Source organism: Notothenia coriiceps, unplaced genomic scaffold, assembly GCF_000735185.1.
Source record: "Notothenia coriiceps isolate Sejong01 unplaced genomic scaffold, NC01 NC01_scaffold00008227, whole genome shotgun sequence".
Lineage (NCBI taxonomy): Eukaryota > Metazoa > Chordata > Actinopteri > Perciformes > Nototheniidae > Notothenia > Notothenia coriiceps.
The window spans coordinates 1-19,733 of NW_011340928.1; the positions used below are offsets into that span (position 1 = coordinate 1).

At 39.1% G+C, this 19,733-nt stretch overlaps 1 protein-coding gene across 4 annotated transcripts; it reads right to left on the reverse strand.

Annotated features, from left to right (window-relative positions):
* Window positions 1-1,532: 1,532 nt before the first annotated feature.
* Window positions 1,533-18,516, reverse strand: tpd52 (tumor protein D52). 4 transcript variants are annotated; one of them, XM_010770026.1, is made up of 7 exons: window positions 11,463-12,047; window positions 8,638-8,765; window positions 7,707-7,855; window positions 7,124-7,225; window positions 5,780-5,821; window positions 4,544-4,595; window positions 1,533-3,985 (listed from the first exon to the last, which is right to left on the reverse strand). In XM_010770026.1, exons 1-7 carry the CDS (start codon window positions 11,584-11,586, stop codon window positions 3,869-3,871), a joined length of 714 nt encoding a protein of 237 aa, XP_010768328.1. In that variant the 5' UTR covers window positions 11,587-12,047; the 3' UTR covers window positions 1,533-3,868. The 4 variants fall into 4 exon arrangements, with proteins under 4 accessions (XP_010768328.1, XP_010768329.1, XP_010768330.1 ...); XM_010770028.1 differs by lacking the exon at window positions 11,463-12,047 and adding an exon at window positions 18,389-18,516 and having other exon boundaries at window positions 1,536-3,985; XM_010770027.1 differs by lacking the exon at window positions 5,780-5,821 and having other exon boundaries at window positions 1,535-3,985; window positions 11,463-12,036.
* Window positions 18,517-19,733: the final 1,217 nt, after the last annotated feature.

The following is a 19,733-nucleotide window of genomic DNA, read 5'->3' on the forward strand; positions in this document are numbered from 1 at the left end:
AAGATGGAAATGTAATGTGGAAAAAGGACAATATTAAGAATTAAAACAGACAAACGCTTATTTATAATTATGCTGCAATTGTAACCGTTAGTGTTGAAAGATTAGATTCGTTTTTAGATGAGTCTTTATTGTCCCAGAGAGAAATGTGTGCAAGCTTCATGGAGCTACAGTAACTATACAGTAGCTACAGTAACTATAAATTGTGAAATTAAAAGACTAAATAACTACACAACATTTATAGCCTAGCCTATAGAATAGTAAACATCACTTACCAAAAGGGGACAAGCCCTGAACCATGAAAATAACTTAATTTATCTGTTAGTTATTCTTTCTTCTTGAAGCAAACATTTTGTAAAGCTTGTCAAATTGCCTAAGTCACAAGACAATGTGACTTAAGCAATTATCTTTTAAAAATATATTGCCTAAGTCACACTCTTGACATAGGCCATTATACTATCAGGGTAGGAAAAGCACTTTCTTTTCAATAAGGATTTAGGCAATTTTACCAGAGGTGGCCAGCATCAAGAAGAGATGATTTAGGCAAAAAAAACAATTTTCTCCAAAATATGACTTAGGCCATTAGTTTAAGAAGGTGACGATATGCAATATTACTTTTAAAGTACAATATCAGATTTCTTGATTTACCTTTTGTCTGTCCATTTAAAATAATAGAATACATTTAAGTATTGTCTCAATGTAGTTCTGGATGAAAAGGGAGACATTTCCCAATATTTAACAAATATTTAACTCGAAGATAATGATAATGGGTAAATTGTCATTGGCTTAGTTTGTTTCCTGTTTTACTTTTTCCTCTCGTTATATGTCAGGTCTTGTTTTACCTCCTGCCTTTTGACCTTTCTACCGCCTTTGTGATTGCGTGCTCCGCCCTGATGAGTTTCAGCTCTCACCTGCCCCTCTCACCCTCCTGTCCCAATATATTTAGCAGGTGTGTTTCCTCTGTTTCATTTTGTGGTCAAAAGTGTTCCTCTTCATCTTTCGAGCCAGCTGTAACTATTTTGCCTTCATCTGAGTGTAGTATACATTATTATTTTCCTTCTTCCTTCCTGTTGCCTATGCATGTGGGTCCACCTGCCTCCATAACCAGGATATGAGGTATTTTATAATTGTTTACTTGACAGATTATATATTACTTGTTGAATAAGGAAATACTTCAGCAACCCACTGGTCTGGACAACCAGTAATTTACTTTTTTTTAAGCCACTCTAAATAAGAAATTTTCCCTACTCACTTTTCTTTTACAATACGCTAATATAAGTCGTTAAAACCCCTGAATGTTTCTTCATTAACGCGTTAATGACTTATTGAGCAACAACCAAAGGTGAAGTTTATCAAATATCTACTAAATATAATATTGAGCAGTTATTATGACTGAGTCAGTACAGCAGCAGGGAGTCAATCTGGTTTGGTTTTGGATGGAGAAAGATAAAGGCATCTGAGGTTGTCTTTATTCTTGGCTGCCCTCTTGTGTTCAAATGTGGCTCTGCAGCTGTAGAGGTTTGTTTTGTCCTCAGAGGCATACAGTCACATGTTTGGACCTTCTGTGAATTAATTCTGATGTGTTTCCTGATAGACACACTGATTTGTTAAAAAGAATGTCACATCCTTCAAAAAGCAGTGGCATGTTGCATTTGAGAAACTTCCCATGCATGTAAATAAATCCCCATTTCACCTTTATTGTTACAAAGACTCAGAACAAGGTTTCTTCAGAGGTATTTTTCATTAAAGTGCATGTTTTCACTCCATGGTTCCAATTAAAGAACAAACAAATCGTGTGTGTCACTGTTTGCATGACTAAATGCAAATAAAACCCTCATGCCTGAGATAAAAGGCTGTGTAACTAAATCTCTCAGGGAACCAGGTCATGGCTAGAAAGTGATGTTACATGAGGACAGGAGATACTGTACTGTTAAAAATCCATACACTGTCAACTCAGAATAGCAAACACATTTTTGTGATGGTTGGCGAAAACAAGATCTTAACAGCAGAAAGCCCGTATTTGGCATTTTCCTGGGACACTGATCTAGTTTCTTATGCCAACTGCTACACTAATGATTAAATGGAAGAGTTGATTCACATTCATGTTTTGCGATTGAACACCAGCAGGGGAAGATTTGTACCATGCTGGTCCTGCCCATCGTAACAGGAGAAGTGTTAGTGTCCTCCATCTGTATATCAGAGGAAACCTCGGCTGTGTTCAGACCAGCTCTGTTTGCCTTTCAAGTTTTATTTTACCTTCATCAAAAGCCTTGTGCATATTAAAAATATATTTTGAGTGTAACTATTTAGTGAAATAGATTATAATATTTAATCATTCTAAAGCAACATGAGATTTAAAGCCAACTCAAGAAAAGTGTTATGTGATTAAGGCCACTGCTGATATAACCATATTGAAACAATTAGAAAAGGTTTTTGGTCTGTTTGAAAGCAGCATTTTCAAAAAATACTGTTTTTAATCCTGTACTACTGTATATTTTTCCCAGACTCTGAAACAAAAGCAGAATTTGAACATTTGTCTCAAAATAATTTTTTAACAAGATTTCAGCCATGCTAGCAGGTCAGGTTGGCTAAATAGCAACGTTAGCTTGCTAATTTGCATACAATGAATTGTCATGAACCAAAGGATTGGAGAAATTAAGACAGTGATTGTGCAAGAACTAAAAGTTAAGGGATCCCCAAAAGGGAATTAATGACTTAGTAAAATATTTGATGACATTCCTCCAATCATTAAGATATTTCAGTGTTGGACTAACCAAACAGCCTGCTACCATTTATAGAGCCATTCTGCTACCATGGCTAAAATAACAATGTCAAACTTGAACACTAAGGGAAATTTAGTTCAATACTTCTATAAAAGTAAACAATAAAACTGCCACAGGAGTCTCTGCCTTGCTTATCGACAGAAAGGGGAGAGACTAGGTGTTGCCTCCCAGGCAGAAACAATGGACTAGTGTTTAAATATTGACTCTGGCTCTGGAAGAGACACATTTATTTCACTCACCTCGGGTCAAGGCTGAATCTCGACTGTGTTGGCTCTGCTGCTGTTTTACTGATCTTGGCTGTTTTCCTGTAACTATATGAGCGTGGAGCCCATTTTCTGACAGACTCTTAACAATGGAAAAAGGAAAGGTTTTTATTCTGAAGTGTGTTTTGAAATACCAGCTTTGTAGTTGGTGGCTGCAGTCGTGACACACAGTATTGTTGGCTCAGTACTGTGGGGTAAAGTATACAAAAGGTACATATATGACACTAGTGTTAGACTAATTTAGGATTGTGCGTTGTCCTAAGTTTAACAAAGAAAACGGAAATGATCCAGGCCCCAAAATGGTAAACCAAAAACAGCCACAAAATGGAGTTAGACAAAACAAGTGCTTATAATAATGTATTTTTTGGTATAAATCTTTCTCTTGTCAATTTTGTAATATTTCTATATATTTTTTTTTTTGTTACACTCAAAAACATGTTAAACAGTGTTAATTTGACAAAGAAAAACAAACATGTTTGGCATCTGAGTGTTGCTGGTAAGACAAAGGCAGATAAATAGGGAGAAAAGGAGAAGTCCTACAGCAGGGAGTATTTCTCCCACAGCGAGCCAGAGTAGACTCAAATACGTCTGGTCGACACGAGACCCCATGCCTGCACCCATCCCATGCTTTCAGTTTCCACACAAGATAACAAGAGAGCGCACGTGTCAAACAAAGAGACCAGACAATTAGATCACAGGCTGTGTTAAGTCACTTGTTTCCAATAAAAAGGGAGACTGGCACACAAAGAGTTTAGGGGGCGAGTGTTGGCGGTCCAGGGGTGATGGGGTCAAGTGAGGAGGGGCGGCTGGGAGGTCAGGCAGGTCTCAGTTCATTGGAGTCTCCTGGGGGGGCGAGCCTTCAGGCACACCGGTCAAAGTCTCATTGGAGGGGCCCGCCTGCTCGCCTTGGCTACTGGAGGAGGCTGGGGGACTGATCGTAGTCTGAGGAAGAGGGAGGAGGAAAGACAAGGAAGAATTATTCAGTAACTCAAAGTAATACATACACACAAACAAATTAAATTCTTTAAAACACAAGGTTCACTAAGTAGCCTTATCTGGGGGCTAAGATTTAAATACATCGATTTAAATAAAAATAATAACATAATCCTTTTACAATCATGTAGTTTAAAAGGATTGAGGTATTCTGCTGCCACAGCGTCATTTGGGAGTGTAAAACAGTAGCTTAAAGTGGCTAACGCTAGCTAAACATAGCTGTATAAGTGTTTCAGTTTGCTGGATTCCACTTTGGGATTATTAGATAAAGCTATTCATAGATTGACTACATACTAATTGAAATGGTTATGTTTTCAGTTAACATACAAAGTATCTGACCATGTCTATAAGACTTCATTAAGCTGCTAAAAGGCAACACACAAATATAATGAAACTAAATGAGTGAAATGTCCTGTTTACATTCCCGTTAAATACTATAAGTCCTTATAGTCATTAGTTCAGCTGCCAAGGTTTTGTAAGGCGTGTCTGAACAAAAGAAAATGTTACCTTCAAAGTCTCCACTTTCTCCTCAAAGGACTTGAAGGTTGGTGCTGCATTCCTGTCAAATAAAAGACAAAAAACCACAAAATCACAGACCAACCTACAGTATTTGAATACATCTGACATGCTTATATACTCAATACAATTTCAGCAAAATATGAACAAGTCACCTCTTCAGAAGGAAGAAGGAGCAGGATAACACACCTTTAGAGGTCATGTCATCTGATACTCAACACAGACAATGTAGGATTTTAAAGTGACCCATTTCTACAGAAAGATGCCAAGAGGTGTTGATTTCCATGAAAACACAACCATGAGAGTAAAGAATGAACACGATGGGAACAGTCAACATAAATATCGATTTGTAGCATTTGAAATGTTGTTTCATACAACTTTAATAAATCTAGGCAGACCTTAGAGGGAGAGCTGCAGAAACATGATGGATGCTAATGTTCTGTGATATTTTTGAGGTCAGAATTGTTTGCATGATTGCATTACTTTGTTTTTTATCTCGCATAGTGCTGAAATGAATTATACATTAGCCTATCAATAGTCAATCAGCTACTATATGGATAACTGAGTAGGTTCAGTTTTTATAACCTCTCAAATATGAACATGTTTAGTCTTCTTTGACAGAAAACTAAATGTATGTGTTGGTCAGACAAAACAAACAATTTGAAGACACCCCTTAAATAGTTTGAAATACATTTTATAGACTTAACAATTAATTATTTAATCAATTGCTCAGGTAATAATCCGTAAATTAATTGAATATGAAAAAGATGTACACTCTAATCTGACACATTTAGACCTACACTTCATCAAATTCACTCATATCTGGAATGAGTTCAACACTGGACCGAGCGTCTTCCTGAATGTGGATGTCTAAACAAGCAGCTAACGGATGCTGCCTTGGGTTTCAAAGATACCTTTTATCTCCATATTTTTGCAAGGCTGCTGTCAAATGGACGAAAGAGAGGTCTGTCTAGCTAAGATTATAAAAGCTGCAGCTGGATAGCTCATGGTAGATATTAGCATTGGTCGTCTTTGACAAACTCAACTCACATACTTAGGACCTTTTTATAAAATGGAAATACTGATCCAAAGCCAAACAAGAGTCTATTTCCTGTAGTCCTGCAAAAACACACAGTGCAGCCTTTTCCTGGATCATATTTAATTCAACAGTTATAGTTCAGAGGGCTCCACTGTGTGCCTGTCACATCAACACAAACTTCCTCTTACCTCATGACAGGCATACTAGCTGAGTGTTGCAATGAGCGCATACTATCCGACAGCGTAATGGAGAAGAAAGGGGGCGTTAGTGGTCATTTTAAAAATAGTACACAATGAGAGAAAGACAGGCTTGCATGTTCAAACACAACATACAGAACATTCATCTTCTATATGTTCAATCAGTGAGTATTCTAAGTGCATTAATCCTACAAATCCTGCTTTATCCCATTAAGATTGATTGTGTATTAACACAGTGGGTGTGTGCTAATCCTGCGTATTACGGGGGGATATCTTGTCCACACACACACACACACACACACACACACACACACACACACACACACACACACACACACACACACACACACACTCTCTCTCCCTTACACACTCACACATCCCCCCTCTTTGACCCCTGTCAGGTCGATCCTCACTACCCCACCCCCCAAAACGGTCATCCGTGAGGCTGCATTTCTCCGCACACTGCTGCTTTGAGGGGCTAACAATCTTATTTTTGCAGCTCAGTAATCCCCAGAGAAGGAGGATGACAGGGGAGAAAACGGATTAGGATTGGGGGGTGAAGGCTATATCTGGAGCTCTATCTCCAATGGAGCAATCTGTTGCTGTTTTTTTTAAGCCTTGTTTTACCAGAAAATATCATGTTTATTGGTAGATATTGAAGAAGGTAGTTTGAAAGTAGGATTTAAGGACAGAAAGTGTATCTATTTAATCTATCCCCATACATTGGCTATTTACTGTATGCACAAACACACCTAATAACCTCTACATTTATGCGTAGATATGACTATTTCAGGCTAGTCGGTAGAATTTGGTTGATGACATGCTGAAAAAATGTGGAAACGAATTGGACTACAGCGGTTCCCAACCTTTTTCAACTCAGGGCCAATTTAAGAAATAAAAAAAATGTTGGCAGCCCACATTCAACCATAAACAATACGGAGGCTGAATAAAGTTCTGATTGGTCAATTCAGAACACGTGACAAGTTGTTAATCCAGTAGAACAGACCGCTGTCAAAGACTGTAATGACCGTTGCTAAGGAGGATCAAGAAAGAGAAAGGATACAAAAAAATCTTAATAATGAAATGTTTCCACACGAATCATAATGTTTTGCAAATTATTTGGCGGCCCACTTGCAATGCACAGGTTGGGAAGCGCTGGACTATAGGAAATAAAAACTAAAGAAGACATTAGTATCTTAAGGCTGATTCTAACATTCCATCTAACCAGCACTTTGAGGGGCGATTCATCAAAGATACTGCTGTCCCTCAGAGAAACGGTGCTTTAAACATTTTATTCCCTTTTATATTCCCACTGAAGTCTCCCGTCTGACTCACCTGACATCCTCCAGCTTCCGGGTGATGGCTGAGCCCATGTTGGAGAACGCCGCCGTGGCCTTCAGACCCGCCTGGGACAGAGTTTCAGAGGTCCTCTTATAGCTGAGAGAGAGGAGAGAATGGGAAGCAAAACGAGAAGATATGAAAGTGATTAGAAGAGACACAGAGATCAAAGACTGAAAAGAAGCGTCAAGATGTGAACTAAACCTCAACCTCCATTTAACAATGCTCCCCGTTTCCTCTCATTTGAAACCCATCAAACGGTTTCACATGTGCTACAGGCAGCTTGTCAAAGGCACTGACATCCTTTTTGTTATTGTTGTTCAGAGGAGAAAGAGCCTCCTCTCAACAGCGCTGACGGATTAAAACCATGTATTCAAGGCACTCAGTGCGGAAATGAATAAAACATGATCAAAGAAGATGTATATGTTGAAGAAATGCTGTATAATCGAGCTGTGTGTCATGAGGTCAGAGGACAAGCTACTACCAAAGGGAAGAGCTTGGTACCATGGGAAATGTATCTAGTGAAATATAGTGTGCTGTAAGGTCAGACGGCAGCATGCTGTGGTGGGCGGGCACTCACGCGATGGAGGTGGTGACATCCTGCCAGGTTTTGGTGAAGTTCTGTTTCAGCTCGTTGAGAGGTGTGATGCCCAGCTGCCTCTTAATGTCCGCCAGCTGCTTCTCCTTAGCTGCCAGCACCTGGGACAGAGTCTGGATCTCATCCTCAACCTGCACACACACGCACAGACGGAGACATTAACATATACTTTTTTTAAGTTTAGATGTACACAGTATCTTTAACCTTGTCTATATTCGTTTAACCAAATAAAGAGTGAAGGTTAAATATTATCAACTGTTTATTTCCAAATAGAGACAATATGTTCAGATAAATAAGTAACTATTTGGATACACAATTAAAATTAAAACAAGATTTATATGAATTCAGCTTCCTCAATTTGTAAATGTTCTGCTTTTTCATGTTTAAAATTGTAGATTATTTGATTTGGACTGTTCTTCTAATAAAACATGTAAGATGTCAACTTGGTTACTGGGATTTGTTTTTTTTCTGACATTTCATGGATCAAATAATTGATTGATTGGTCAGGAAGCATCAAGTTAGTTTGTTTCCCAGTAAGTTGAAGCTGCTCAAAATGTGGCAGCTCGTTAAAAAAAAAAAAGGCACATACAGCTCAGGTTCTTTGATTTAAGAGAGTTTAACTTATATACTCCATTTTATCCTTCCTGTTGAATCACAGCAAACAAGATGCCACCATTACAAAAGAGCTGCTGGAAACATTGGCTGCCATGGGAATTACACATCAATCATCTGAAGCAAGGTAAGTGGTTTGAGCCGCTCCAGGGGACTGAAATAAGCATCTTGTTGTTATGGAAAGCTGTGGTGAACAGAATGGAGCCTGCTTTTAAAAGTCCTCTCCACTATCTGGATCGGGTCCAACACCTGATTTTGATTCCATGAACCAAGACTTCTGTAATCCCTGATCCCTCCTGACCTTGACCAACTCTTCTTGTAGCTCCTGCTGCTCCTCTTCTGTCATGCCTGGGGGAGGGGGAGAGGGGCCGACAGACTTCACTGCATCTTCTCCCACCTCAGGGACTGAGACTGGATGTAGCTGGGAACCTGGGAGGTCAAATAAGAAAATATTAGATCCATCCGTATTACTCTCTCTGGCGAGTCATGTCTGCTTTGAAGCTGTAGAGCCTTTGTGGAGTCTCGTCTTTATTTAAGAAGACATGTGTGCCCATGTTGGCAGCATGACAGCGAACAGGTGGTGGGGGTGTGAGAGGGAGGGGGGGGGCTGATGTTGGTTGTCAAACCCTGCCCAGCTGACATGCTGTTCCCCTGGAGGACGAGGACGAGGAAATAAGCTTAAGGAAAGTAAAGGATGCTAAAGTTGCTGTTTGATGATGGGTGGTATCAAAGAGGGAACAGGTTTCATTTCTACCGTACAGCCACACCTCCTCCCTCTCACACAGTCATGTGTTCACTCCTCACACATACAGTATACAGTGAACACTCATCCTTGATGCCCAGTAGGAGCCGCTTTGCTGCATCAATAATACAAAGACTTTTCTAGATGGAGCCATCCTGGGCTCAGACAGCGGGAGAGAGCAGGTGAGGATATAATGGGTCAGAGATGAGCGGGGAATACACAAACATGCCTCTGGAGTCCATTTCTTCTTATCTGCTCTTTCTTTATCATTTTATATATTCACCGTTAAAGTACAAATGTAGAAATAAAGTCAGAAATAGGAAAGTGTATAAATAAAGGGGAAACCCTGGAGTTGAATAAATCATTGTGGGGGGAATTAGAAAAAAGGAACTGCTAGAGAAAAGAACTAGGACTCTACTGTGCTATTACCAGATGCAGTACAGCCTGATGTACGAGCAAAATAGACTTGAAAGTACATTTCATTAAACCCTTGACCTTGTAAATCTAATTTAACTTTTGAAACCACAAGTAACATGATACTAGCAAGAACATTTGGGTTGTTCCTTTGAATACCGTAGGGCGCTAAATAACATTGTTTCATTTGCCTACAAAAACATATTTTTCTGCATTTGTCTGTTCATTTGAGCTGGTTGATCATCATTTTCTGTAATTAGCTGTATGCTTGTTCACTTTCTTGCCAAGAGTTAGAAAGAAGATTGATAACACTCGTGTATGTCAGTAAAATATGTTAGGCTACCATCCAGCCGATGGTTAGCAAAGGTTAGCAATACGAGTGGAAATGGGTTAAGGTAACAACATCTTCATACAAGGAGACGTATAAGATAAACAGCAGTTTCCCCGCTTGACAAAACCCTATATAATCTCCTCCAATCCTCCATCTCACTCCTCATAGGAAACACCCTTTCTCTATTTCATATCACTCCTCTAAACACCCAGTTCTTACATATTATAACTGAGATAGAAATACCAGAAGCTAAATGATATTCCCACAGAGACATTTCCTCACAGCGAACAGGATCTTAGGACTGGGCTGTGCCATGACTCGCTCTAACATTAATTAATACCGTGGGAATACGAAGTGATGATTAAATATGTCTGAAAACATTTACCAGTTAAAACATGCATGGGACCTGACTACTACAAATCAGTAAATCGTTTACAGAGGAAATAGAGATGGGCATTACTGTTTAATTAACAGAGGGATGACAACCCCCAACCCACCCCCCGCTGTTCCTCTGAAGCATCACACATCATCTGCCCTCAAGCCCTCATCTCCCATCACTGATGATACAGCAGAGGCTTTACACACACACACCTAATGAACAGACGCACACTACAGTGAATGAATTATGTCATTCACTTTCCCTCTGTCCTCTTTTACTTAAAAAAACAAACAGGTTTTATCGGCGTACACCTTTCTGAATACCTCCAATTTACAATGTTGAAATATATTTCTTCAGGCAGCAATGCAAGATCTGTATGTGCGAGTGTGGAGGTAGCTGATCAGCAAATGTGCGCCGTGTAGGTGTGGGTCCATCAGTTAGCGCAGAGAGTTTGAGATCAAAGCAGACACACGATGAGAGGAAGAGGGTAACAACTAATGAGGAATCAACTTAAAGCTTTAAAGCTGTCTGAACGAAAGATTTGACAAACTGTCAGCACATGCAAGTTATAAGCTCTTGGGTCTGTTCATAATTAGTAGTTTATAATTGTGACTTTTGACACTAATAAGCAGCTTTAAGAAATGTAGAATGTTCTTCCATGCTGTATTTCTGTTCATTAAAGTGGTCTATAATACAGTCTACAATTCAAATAAAGTATGAATAGATTGAGTTAAGAAAGTCAAATCAAAAATATAAACATGATCCGATTTCCTCCATACTCAATTACAAAGACAAAAACATCTATTTGACTGATTGAGTCGGCAAAGACACTTCAAACTAAATGACACATCCTATTTGTTATAAAGATGTTTCTGATGAACTGTAATGACATTACATTTCTAGGTTTCACAAACAATAATAAGTCATTTTTAAATCAAATGAAAGAAACAGTACAAGGTGTTGAGACAGTCTTGGTGCATTAGAAGAGTGGTGTAATGAAATAATCAGATCCATACAACAACAACAAATAGAAATAAGTTCAAATATTTTATAATAAAACAGTCTGGAAGTCTTAAAACTAAACGAGATAAACGGTAATTGGAAGAAACCAAAAATATCACACACACAGCTTTTCTGTTCCCCAAAATGCTTCGCAACCAATTAACCAAACCAGTGTTTGTCCAGCACACACACACAAACACACACATATAAAGTCCTCACATCCTCCGCCCGCCGGCCTCTCCATCTCCTTGTGATTACCTCTGGTCCTGACAGCTGGCGAGCTGGGCGGCGTGTCGCTGTAGGCCGGCGAGAGGTACAGGTAGTTGGCGTTCACTCCTTGTTCAAAGTCAAAGGGCGAGTGGTACTCCTCCAAGGGCTCCATGTTTACAGCCTGGAGTGTTTGTTGGTCGGAGTGACTTCCACCTCCCTACCGCCACCCCCACCACAGCACAGCCAGCAGAGTGCTGATTGTCTGCATGTGATCCCAGCGCGTGCTCACTCCCTTTCTACAGCGTCCTGCACTCTTGTGGTGTGTGTGAGGGAACGCAATATCCAAGTGTGTGAAAACGTTTTTATTGGCTTTCAGGTGGTGAGAGCACAGCGAAGCTGGATTTCCATTCTGCAGCAGGCCGAGGCGTAGTGAACTCCCTGCTCCTTTCTTGCTGTTAATAAGTTACCTGTGTCTTCAAGCAGCTGTTAAACACACACACTCTCTCCACACACACCCTGCCTCTGTTCCGTAATCCCAAAGGTCAATGCTCAATCCATCCTTCAAAAATCCTTTTGCACAATCAGCGTCGTTTTCAGATGTTAGCCACTGTGAGATATTGCGTTACACTCCGGGTTTCAATAACTCTCAGGTCTCTCTGTCGATTCCCTCCCTCACTCACTTTCTGTCAACAAGCCTGTCATCCAAGGAGGGAATACAAGAGGTCCCATTTGTGTGGGCTGGTCACATGGTGTGTGGAGGGCATTAGATGAAAAGCGTAATCTGCAGTGTCCCAGATTACGGCAAAGCGCTAATCCGGGGTGGCCGGTCCGGTTTGGAGCAGCAGTAATGCTAGTCAGTGCTAATGGAGGGGAGAGCATGCCAGAGGCTACACTTGGTATTGTGTGTACGCTACTTGAGGAAAAGTGCTCTATGTGGACTAAAGAGAACATGTATATGTGGCTTTATATGTGTGTAAATATCAGGTCAGCAACTATGATTTTTATTAAAAAAAACTAGCTGTAAAAATACTGTAGCTCATAATTATTTCACTAATTGTTAAACCAACTCTATTCAATCAACCTCTATTATAATTTAACTGCCATTATTTCTTACTCAAACAACACAGGTTATAACCAGCAAACCACATAATACAGTAAATCACATTTTCCCCCATGCAAAATCGGAGAGTGCCATGTCATACTTATATGTGTCTAAAGGAGAGATAGCTGTGAAAGAATTCATGCTGCACGAAGATAAGAAATGTGCACAAATAGGTCATCTCTCGTTGCATTTAAAGACATTCAGGGAGTGTCAAAAGCCAGCAATTGTATGCACACCTGCTAGTACCCTAAAGGCTGCAGAGGAGTGGAAAAGCAGCCTGGTGGCATTCCAGCACCAACTTTATGACAAAGGATGTAGATGTTATCAAGACTGTATTGCAGCTTGAGGTTAGGAGGGAGATAAAGACATTCTGAGGACAACAGTACCCTGAGGGTGATAGTATAGTGAAGCTGTGTGAAGTTTCTAGTAGAAAGCATGATTTAATCAAAAAAATGTATGTCTTTTCTGTACTTTCCAGATCATTTGGGTCATGCAAGGCTAACTAATGTAACTGTGCTGTGCCCTGATCTGCAGAGTCAGGCTTCATTGCGTCCATTCAGCAAGGTCAGTCCAGGAAGTGACACACATACAGTCTCTCAAAGCAAACGATCAAGTATCAACATGCATGCATGCACTATAGGCCCGCACCAAGGACCGTGAATATTCCCCAGCATCGTTCCTTTCTTCTTGTTTCTCAGATGGTCTCACACGGACATGTACAACAAAACCAAGAGAGCACCCTAACCCATAGGCCCTCTTTTCACAACAAAATATGTTTTACACATCTTAAACATGCAATATTCAGAAAGAAGATATAACAGCAGCAACATTTGTTTTTTTTGCGTGTAATATCTATCATTTTTATAAATTAAGCTTTATTATAATTTCCATACGCTCAAGGTAATCAATCAGGATTGGTGCTAGTTTTTATTTATTTGTAATGGCTTTTTTTGTGTTTTTCCAAACAATGTTTTTAATTGTAAATACATGTTTTATATCTCAATAAATACTTGATCAATACTTAACATTAATTCCAAACTTCAGCCCTGCTTAACAGTGCTTACACTGGACTCATGTGATTTGCTTTAAAACAATTTTTGAAGTTAGATCCAACTTTAGCAAGTTCTTGGAACGGATGATTTAATATATTTGATTTATAAACCAAATAAGAAAATAGCATGAAAAACAACACATGGGTACCCATCCACACGGACTGTAACCAGGCACAAACAGCCATTTTCAATTGGTTAATGAAGCACCGCATGAGATCCATTACCTCATTATTCATGGCATACACTGTCACATGATTGGCCTAAAACAAGAATCATGAGACATGACTGACTAAGGATCCAGGGAGAGAGCCCATAAAGTTCACATGACATGTGTATCATGGGAAAAAACATTAAGGGGGGAGAAAGAGTAGCTACACCACAGAGGGAACACAGACACTGACCTGTACAGTAAATGGAAGATGGTTTAACACTGGCACTACGTCAACAAGCTAAGCTAAGCTAGCCGGCTGCTAGCTCTAACTTCATATTGACTCTCCTCTTATAAATCTTGGAAAGAAAGTTAGCAAGCTTACAGTATCTCTAAAAATGTTAAAGTTTTGCTAAAAACGAGGGGCTACGCGAGCAAAGCTACCCTTTGCTCCCACAATGCAGTTCGGCGAAGCGTGACGTCACCCCATTCAAAGTGAATGGGCAGAAGCGTTGAAGCGTCAACGCACGCCGCCGTATGTAGGGGCCGTAAGTCAGGATCATTCTTAAAACAAGATCTGACATATTGAAATCCAACATATTTAAGAAAAAACTTGGTATAAGCCTTATTCTTATACCATGTGCATAGTCCCTTAATCATGTTCAGGCCAGGGCACTTTCAAAAGCTATTAAAAAAAAGGTAGATTCTACCCAATTATGCTTTACTTAGATTAGAGATTTCAACTGCCTTGTTTCTAAAAATATTCCCTTAAAAACAACCGAGTTAAGAAGTAAAAGCAGAACAGAAGCCCTGGAAACTGTGGTGGTTTACAGACAACATTACAGAGATTTGTATTTTTAAGTCTTGTTTAAAAATGTCACGTCCTCACTGAATGGAAAAATGTTTTAAAAATGGGACCAAATGAAATCTTCTGTTAAGGTATATAGTTGTTAATGTATAATCTACACCCACTGTGCTCCATTTGACAGTGAGGGCCAAAGTTTCTCTCTACAGTGTCATGTTGGAAGATACAGCGTCTGATGCCAGAGCTAGCAGACAGGTGAGACCTCTGCTCGGCCAAATCTCACAGGTTAATGAAACATTCTCCATAAAAAAGAAGTGAAATGATAAGGAATGTAATGGCTACTGCATTATATGAGTGAACCATTACTATAGTTTTCTCTTCAAGTTATGTAACAAATACTATTTAAGACTGCATTTTATTGCATGAAACGATTAACACAAATATGATGTGTAGCCCACTGGTTATAAAGAGTTATCTTTGCCTCAACTTGTCTTGCAATAGCTGTGATGTTCATCACTCTCTCCGTAGTAAGCTAGGCATAGTGCTGACGTTTTAAAGGGCGGTTATAAATAGCTCATAGAACATAGGCAGGGAACATTTTAATCATACACCACATTCAGCTCAACTTTCATTCAAAGAACTATCATCTCAAAGATCAAAGTTTTTAAACAGACATGGGGATTTCCCTTTAATCTTTGAGAGGAAATGTTAAGATCTGCTGACAAACTGTAGCTTTTCTGGTTAAGCTAAGAGCTGAGTAGTGTGTTTTAGTTCAATGATGGCTCACAATGGAACAAATACAAAATAAAGATAGCTGCCGAGTTGTCTTTGATCTATAATGCTGACATGAACAGTATTTATTTAATGAACATTATTGTATTACAGCTATGATGTTTCAACATGTTCCATCATGTAAAAAATTGCAAAAGCACTTTTCAGAATGTTTAAAAAATATCTAAAAACAGGACAGAGGATAAACATCCATTTGACTAACTTGATTTTTGGTCAGTATTTTGACCAAATTCTCAAGATATCTAGGAAAATATGATTTTCTTTTAGCGAAACGCATCGCTAACACAAACAAGTCAGCTGTAGGCCGACATGGTTGGAGGAATATTATCCGTGACACAGACTTCCTCACAACTGAAAGCATCCAGGTGTGCCTTACTGAAATCTAATAAGGCAAAAATGTTGGCCACTGCACATGATCAATCTCATAAGACTACTAATTTTGAAAAACAAGATGGATTGGTAAGCCTGACTGTCTGCCTTTTGGACATCTCATTTGAGAAAGGAGCAAATGCTTCTATCAATGAGCCAGGAAATGCCAGATACATGCTACAGCCAGGATCCTACAGATCATGACTTTCTTGACAAGCTAGAAAATAGTATAGCGTGAGATATTCTGGTGAGATTTAAGGGAATAAAAACTTGACGGGAATTTCAAGAACGTCTAGCATAAAGTCCTCAGAATGAACATACAGTAGTTGATATATAAAAAGGTATAAGGTATTCTGTATAAGAAAAAAATGCAGTAATTATACAGACATCACCAATGACAAAAAAAATCAATGCCGGTACCGAAAAAATATCCCATGGCAAATACGCTATTCCTTAAGACAATCTCAAATTCAACTGTGCTACACAGCTACAACTTAAGCAGAGAAATTCCAACAGAATCTAAAAAAAGGAACTATACGATCTGAAGTTACGACTAGAACATCCATTCAATTGCAGGGAAAAGAAAGAGGGGACACCGTCAGAGGAGAGCAGACGCATGACAGAGCGAGTCAGACAAACTCAGTATCCACAATGACCTCCTTTCTTCCTAAACCATCAGCCAATCAGCTGTTGTTATGTGCCACTTGACATACTGACAAATGTTTGGGAGAAGAACCCCTTAAGACCGTTTGTAATACACTGAATTAACAAAAACAGATAGAAAAACAAGATCTGTAATGCATTCAAGTAGCTTTTTTTACAGGTAACTGAGCAGGTTGAATTTCTCTAAGGTGACAATTTCAAGGAAAAACATTAACAAGGACGCAGGTGCAGATGTTGCCAGGCCAGCTACCATAGAGACCTGCATACATGTGTTACAATACAGTGAACTTCACCTCCTGCTCCTGTTGCCATGAGAGTGGGACTATAAAAAGCAGAACTTAATCAGTTCCTATGATTATATTGAAAAGGAATACAATGACAAAAAGGAAGGAGGAAAGTGTACTTCTGCTGCATAAAAGACAGCCAAAACTGCCACATATGCCAACTTTAAGAGAAACAAAAAGAAAAGATGCACACACACACGGTGGAAAATAATGTAATGTGTTGAGGGGAAACTTTGCACGCATAGGAAGAGCAGAGGAAACATACACTAACAAAGAGGAACCATGGTCACAAGACAAGCAGCCAAACAAGTACTCCTTATCCTGAACTGACTCAGAAACTATTTTATAAAAAAAATACATGGATGGAAACACCTCTCTAAACCAAATAAAAAACATTACGAGCTACTTCAGGGAAATGGTAAAGTATGTCTGTTACTATGGTCACCACTAGCTCACGCACAGAGACTAACACATCTGATTAAGTCTGATATTAAAAAGCACCTCATCATCAGCCAGTAGAAGGTAATATCCGTCAATATCTCAAATATGCTGAGCCTTCCCTTGGTGCTTTCAATATTCTTCACCTTGGGGTAAAGAAAAAAAGACGAAATACAGCATGCAGACATCAGGAAATTAAATTTCTCCAGGGGGTTGAAGAATGTTTCTGCTGAAGGGAAATGAGGTCGAGGCTATGCCTTGTTTAGCTGGCACCCCCTTGGGATGAACAAATAGATCTCTGTCCCTCCTCTCTTTCCACAATAACTACAAGGTCATGGTATGAGCAAAGGAAGTACAGGAGAAGAGGGATTATGATCAAATTAACTGAATCCTACCAAAGCTCTATTTGTTGAAAATGTCTAATTTCTTGAACTACAGTGTATCATATGCAAGTAGACAAACCTGGAGGATGGTTCAGTTTTGTGCCAAGGTATAACAAAGCAGATGGCTGCTTAGCAGGGTTGGAAATGTCCCAGTAGGTGTTGGAGAGGAAAGGACGCAGGAATGCTCCAATGCAGTCACAGCATATCTGTGAATCATGCACTCCCCTCATCTTTTATTTTTTTAATTAAAAATGCTTGGCAGTCCCACGTGTGCTTAGGCCTGTTTGACCTCCCTAACAAGCCTCACAGCCTTCCAACATTGACTGACGGGAATATGCTACTTTCAAACAACTTTATGCAATCATTGCTTTTTTCAAAAAAGTTCGAAATTCTAGACAGTTTGGCTTGACATGAACAGGTATAACCAAGGTGGGGAGATTTAGATCATATGTAGTAATCTTTCAAATGGGTGTAACCTACTTGTCAAAGTTTAAGATCGTACATGTGTTATCAACTCTAAGAACAATCTTCAACCGAACACTTTTGATTATATCAAAACTACGCCCAATTCAACATTTAGGGTATATAAAAGTAGGCCCAAAAAGTATTTACCTTAATGGAAATAACAACTTCTTCGTTTATTTCACTGAAGTAACCTAAACAAATGCTGTGTAATATTCTACTTCCGTGATATCCCTGGTTACCGTTGTCATTCTATTGATAAAACATATTTATTTTTCTTCAATAAGTCCAAACATTGTCACGGAAATGCATTTGTATTTGAGTTTGAAGTGAACAGTAGCATATGTTCTCAGCGCACCAACTGTAACTGCGCAAAGTTAGCTAGTTGCTAACTTTCATATAAGACAAAAGTTTACCGAAACCTTTTTCAGATGACAACATAGTGATACTGAGAGATATTTTAGCAAATGCATTACCTGTCTCTGCATCCTCCATTGTACCGCTGGGAGTGGTTTCTGGTAGTTTTTGAGTCCAGAGTGAGCAGGTTGTTCACTTAACGGCTGCAGACCTTCCTGCTCTCTCTCTCATGTTGCCAGGCAGCTCGCCGTGAGGGGTGGGGTTCCGTGTGACGTCATCACGCAGCAGTGTAAACAGAGGCGAGCACGTGGATCAAATTTTACACCATCAACAAGGCAGAGCTGTATGACAGCGACACGTCATTATTTCTTTATATAAATATTTATTTTACTGTATTACTCAAACTTAAACGTGCATACCTGTCATACCTAAGTTAAATGTTTTTATATATGGAATGGTTTTGGTTTTGAAGTACATTTGATCATATGCACAACAATTACATTGAATGTACAGGCAATGGATATCTATTTCAGGCTCCCTCCAACAACACAATTAAGATGTGTACAAATTGAACATCATACAAAAATAAAAAGTACATCTAAGATACTTATAAAGTGCAAGTTACAATAACGTGCTTAAATATAAACATATATATATATACATTATAAAATAACGTTTTTTTTGTGGTATACACTTTTTCAAATAAATATGTATCTAGCTTTTACATACCATTTAAATTCATTCATTTTGTTGAATTACTGTTATTGGATACAATTGTATTAATGACATTTCAATGCTTGCAATCCAAATATATTAATAATTATTTATTGTTATGGCAATTGTCAATGACACTGGGTTGAAGTGAAACGTCATGTCAATCTTAATGGAGACATTAACTTGAAGGCAATAACTTAAAGAGACTACACTGAACTGGAAAATTAAGTTTGTTCCTGCAATTGAGGCAAAATCAACGTGATTTAAAAAATAATAATAGAATTGTAATTTAAGTATTACCGAGCTAAATACATTAGAGTTGCAGAAACGTATCACAAGGGTTACTTGTTTATTTCTAATGAGAATAGTTTGACACTATTGCATTCAGAGCATGGAAACTCAATTTGTCAAATTCATTCTTGTGTTTATCATGACAAGTTAAAAGTACATGACATGCCTTATTACACCCTTGGGAATTTAACCATTACAGTGGGCTGCAACCCCCACCCTTTGGTAATCAAAACCTGGGTTAAATCCAACTCTTGTTCACACACTGCGTGTAAAGCCCTTAATTGGACAGCATTGAAACTAGAAACTCAACTATGTCAAGAATTACAAACACACCCCCCCCCCACCCCACACACACACACACACACACCACGACGACGACGACGACGACGACGACGACGACGACGACGACGACGACTACGACGACGACGACGACGACGACGACTACGACGACGACGACGA

What these genes read in the sequence shown, in the direction of transcription:
- tpd52 (XM_010770026.1), bottom strand. Translation starts at nt 11,586, where the DNA reads ATGGAGCCCTTGGAGGAGTACCACTCGCCCTTTGACTTTGAACAAGGA. An exon ending in TACAAGAAGAGTTGGTCAAG is followed by an intron (nt 7,856 to 8,637) that starts GTCAGGAGGGAT and finishes GTGTGTGTGCAG; the next exon opens with GTTGAGGATGAGATCCAGAC. An exon ending in CGGAAGCTGGAGGATGTCAG is followed by an intron (nt 5,822 to 7,123) that starts GTGAGTCAGACG and finishes GCTGTCGGATAG; the next exon opens with TATGCGCTCATTGCAACACT.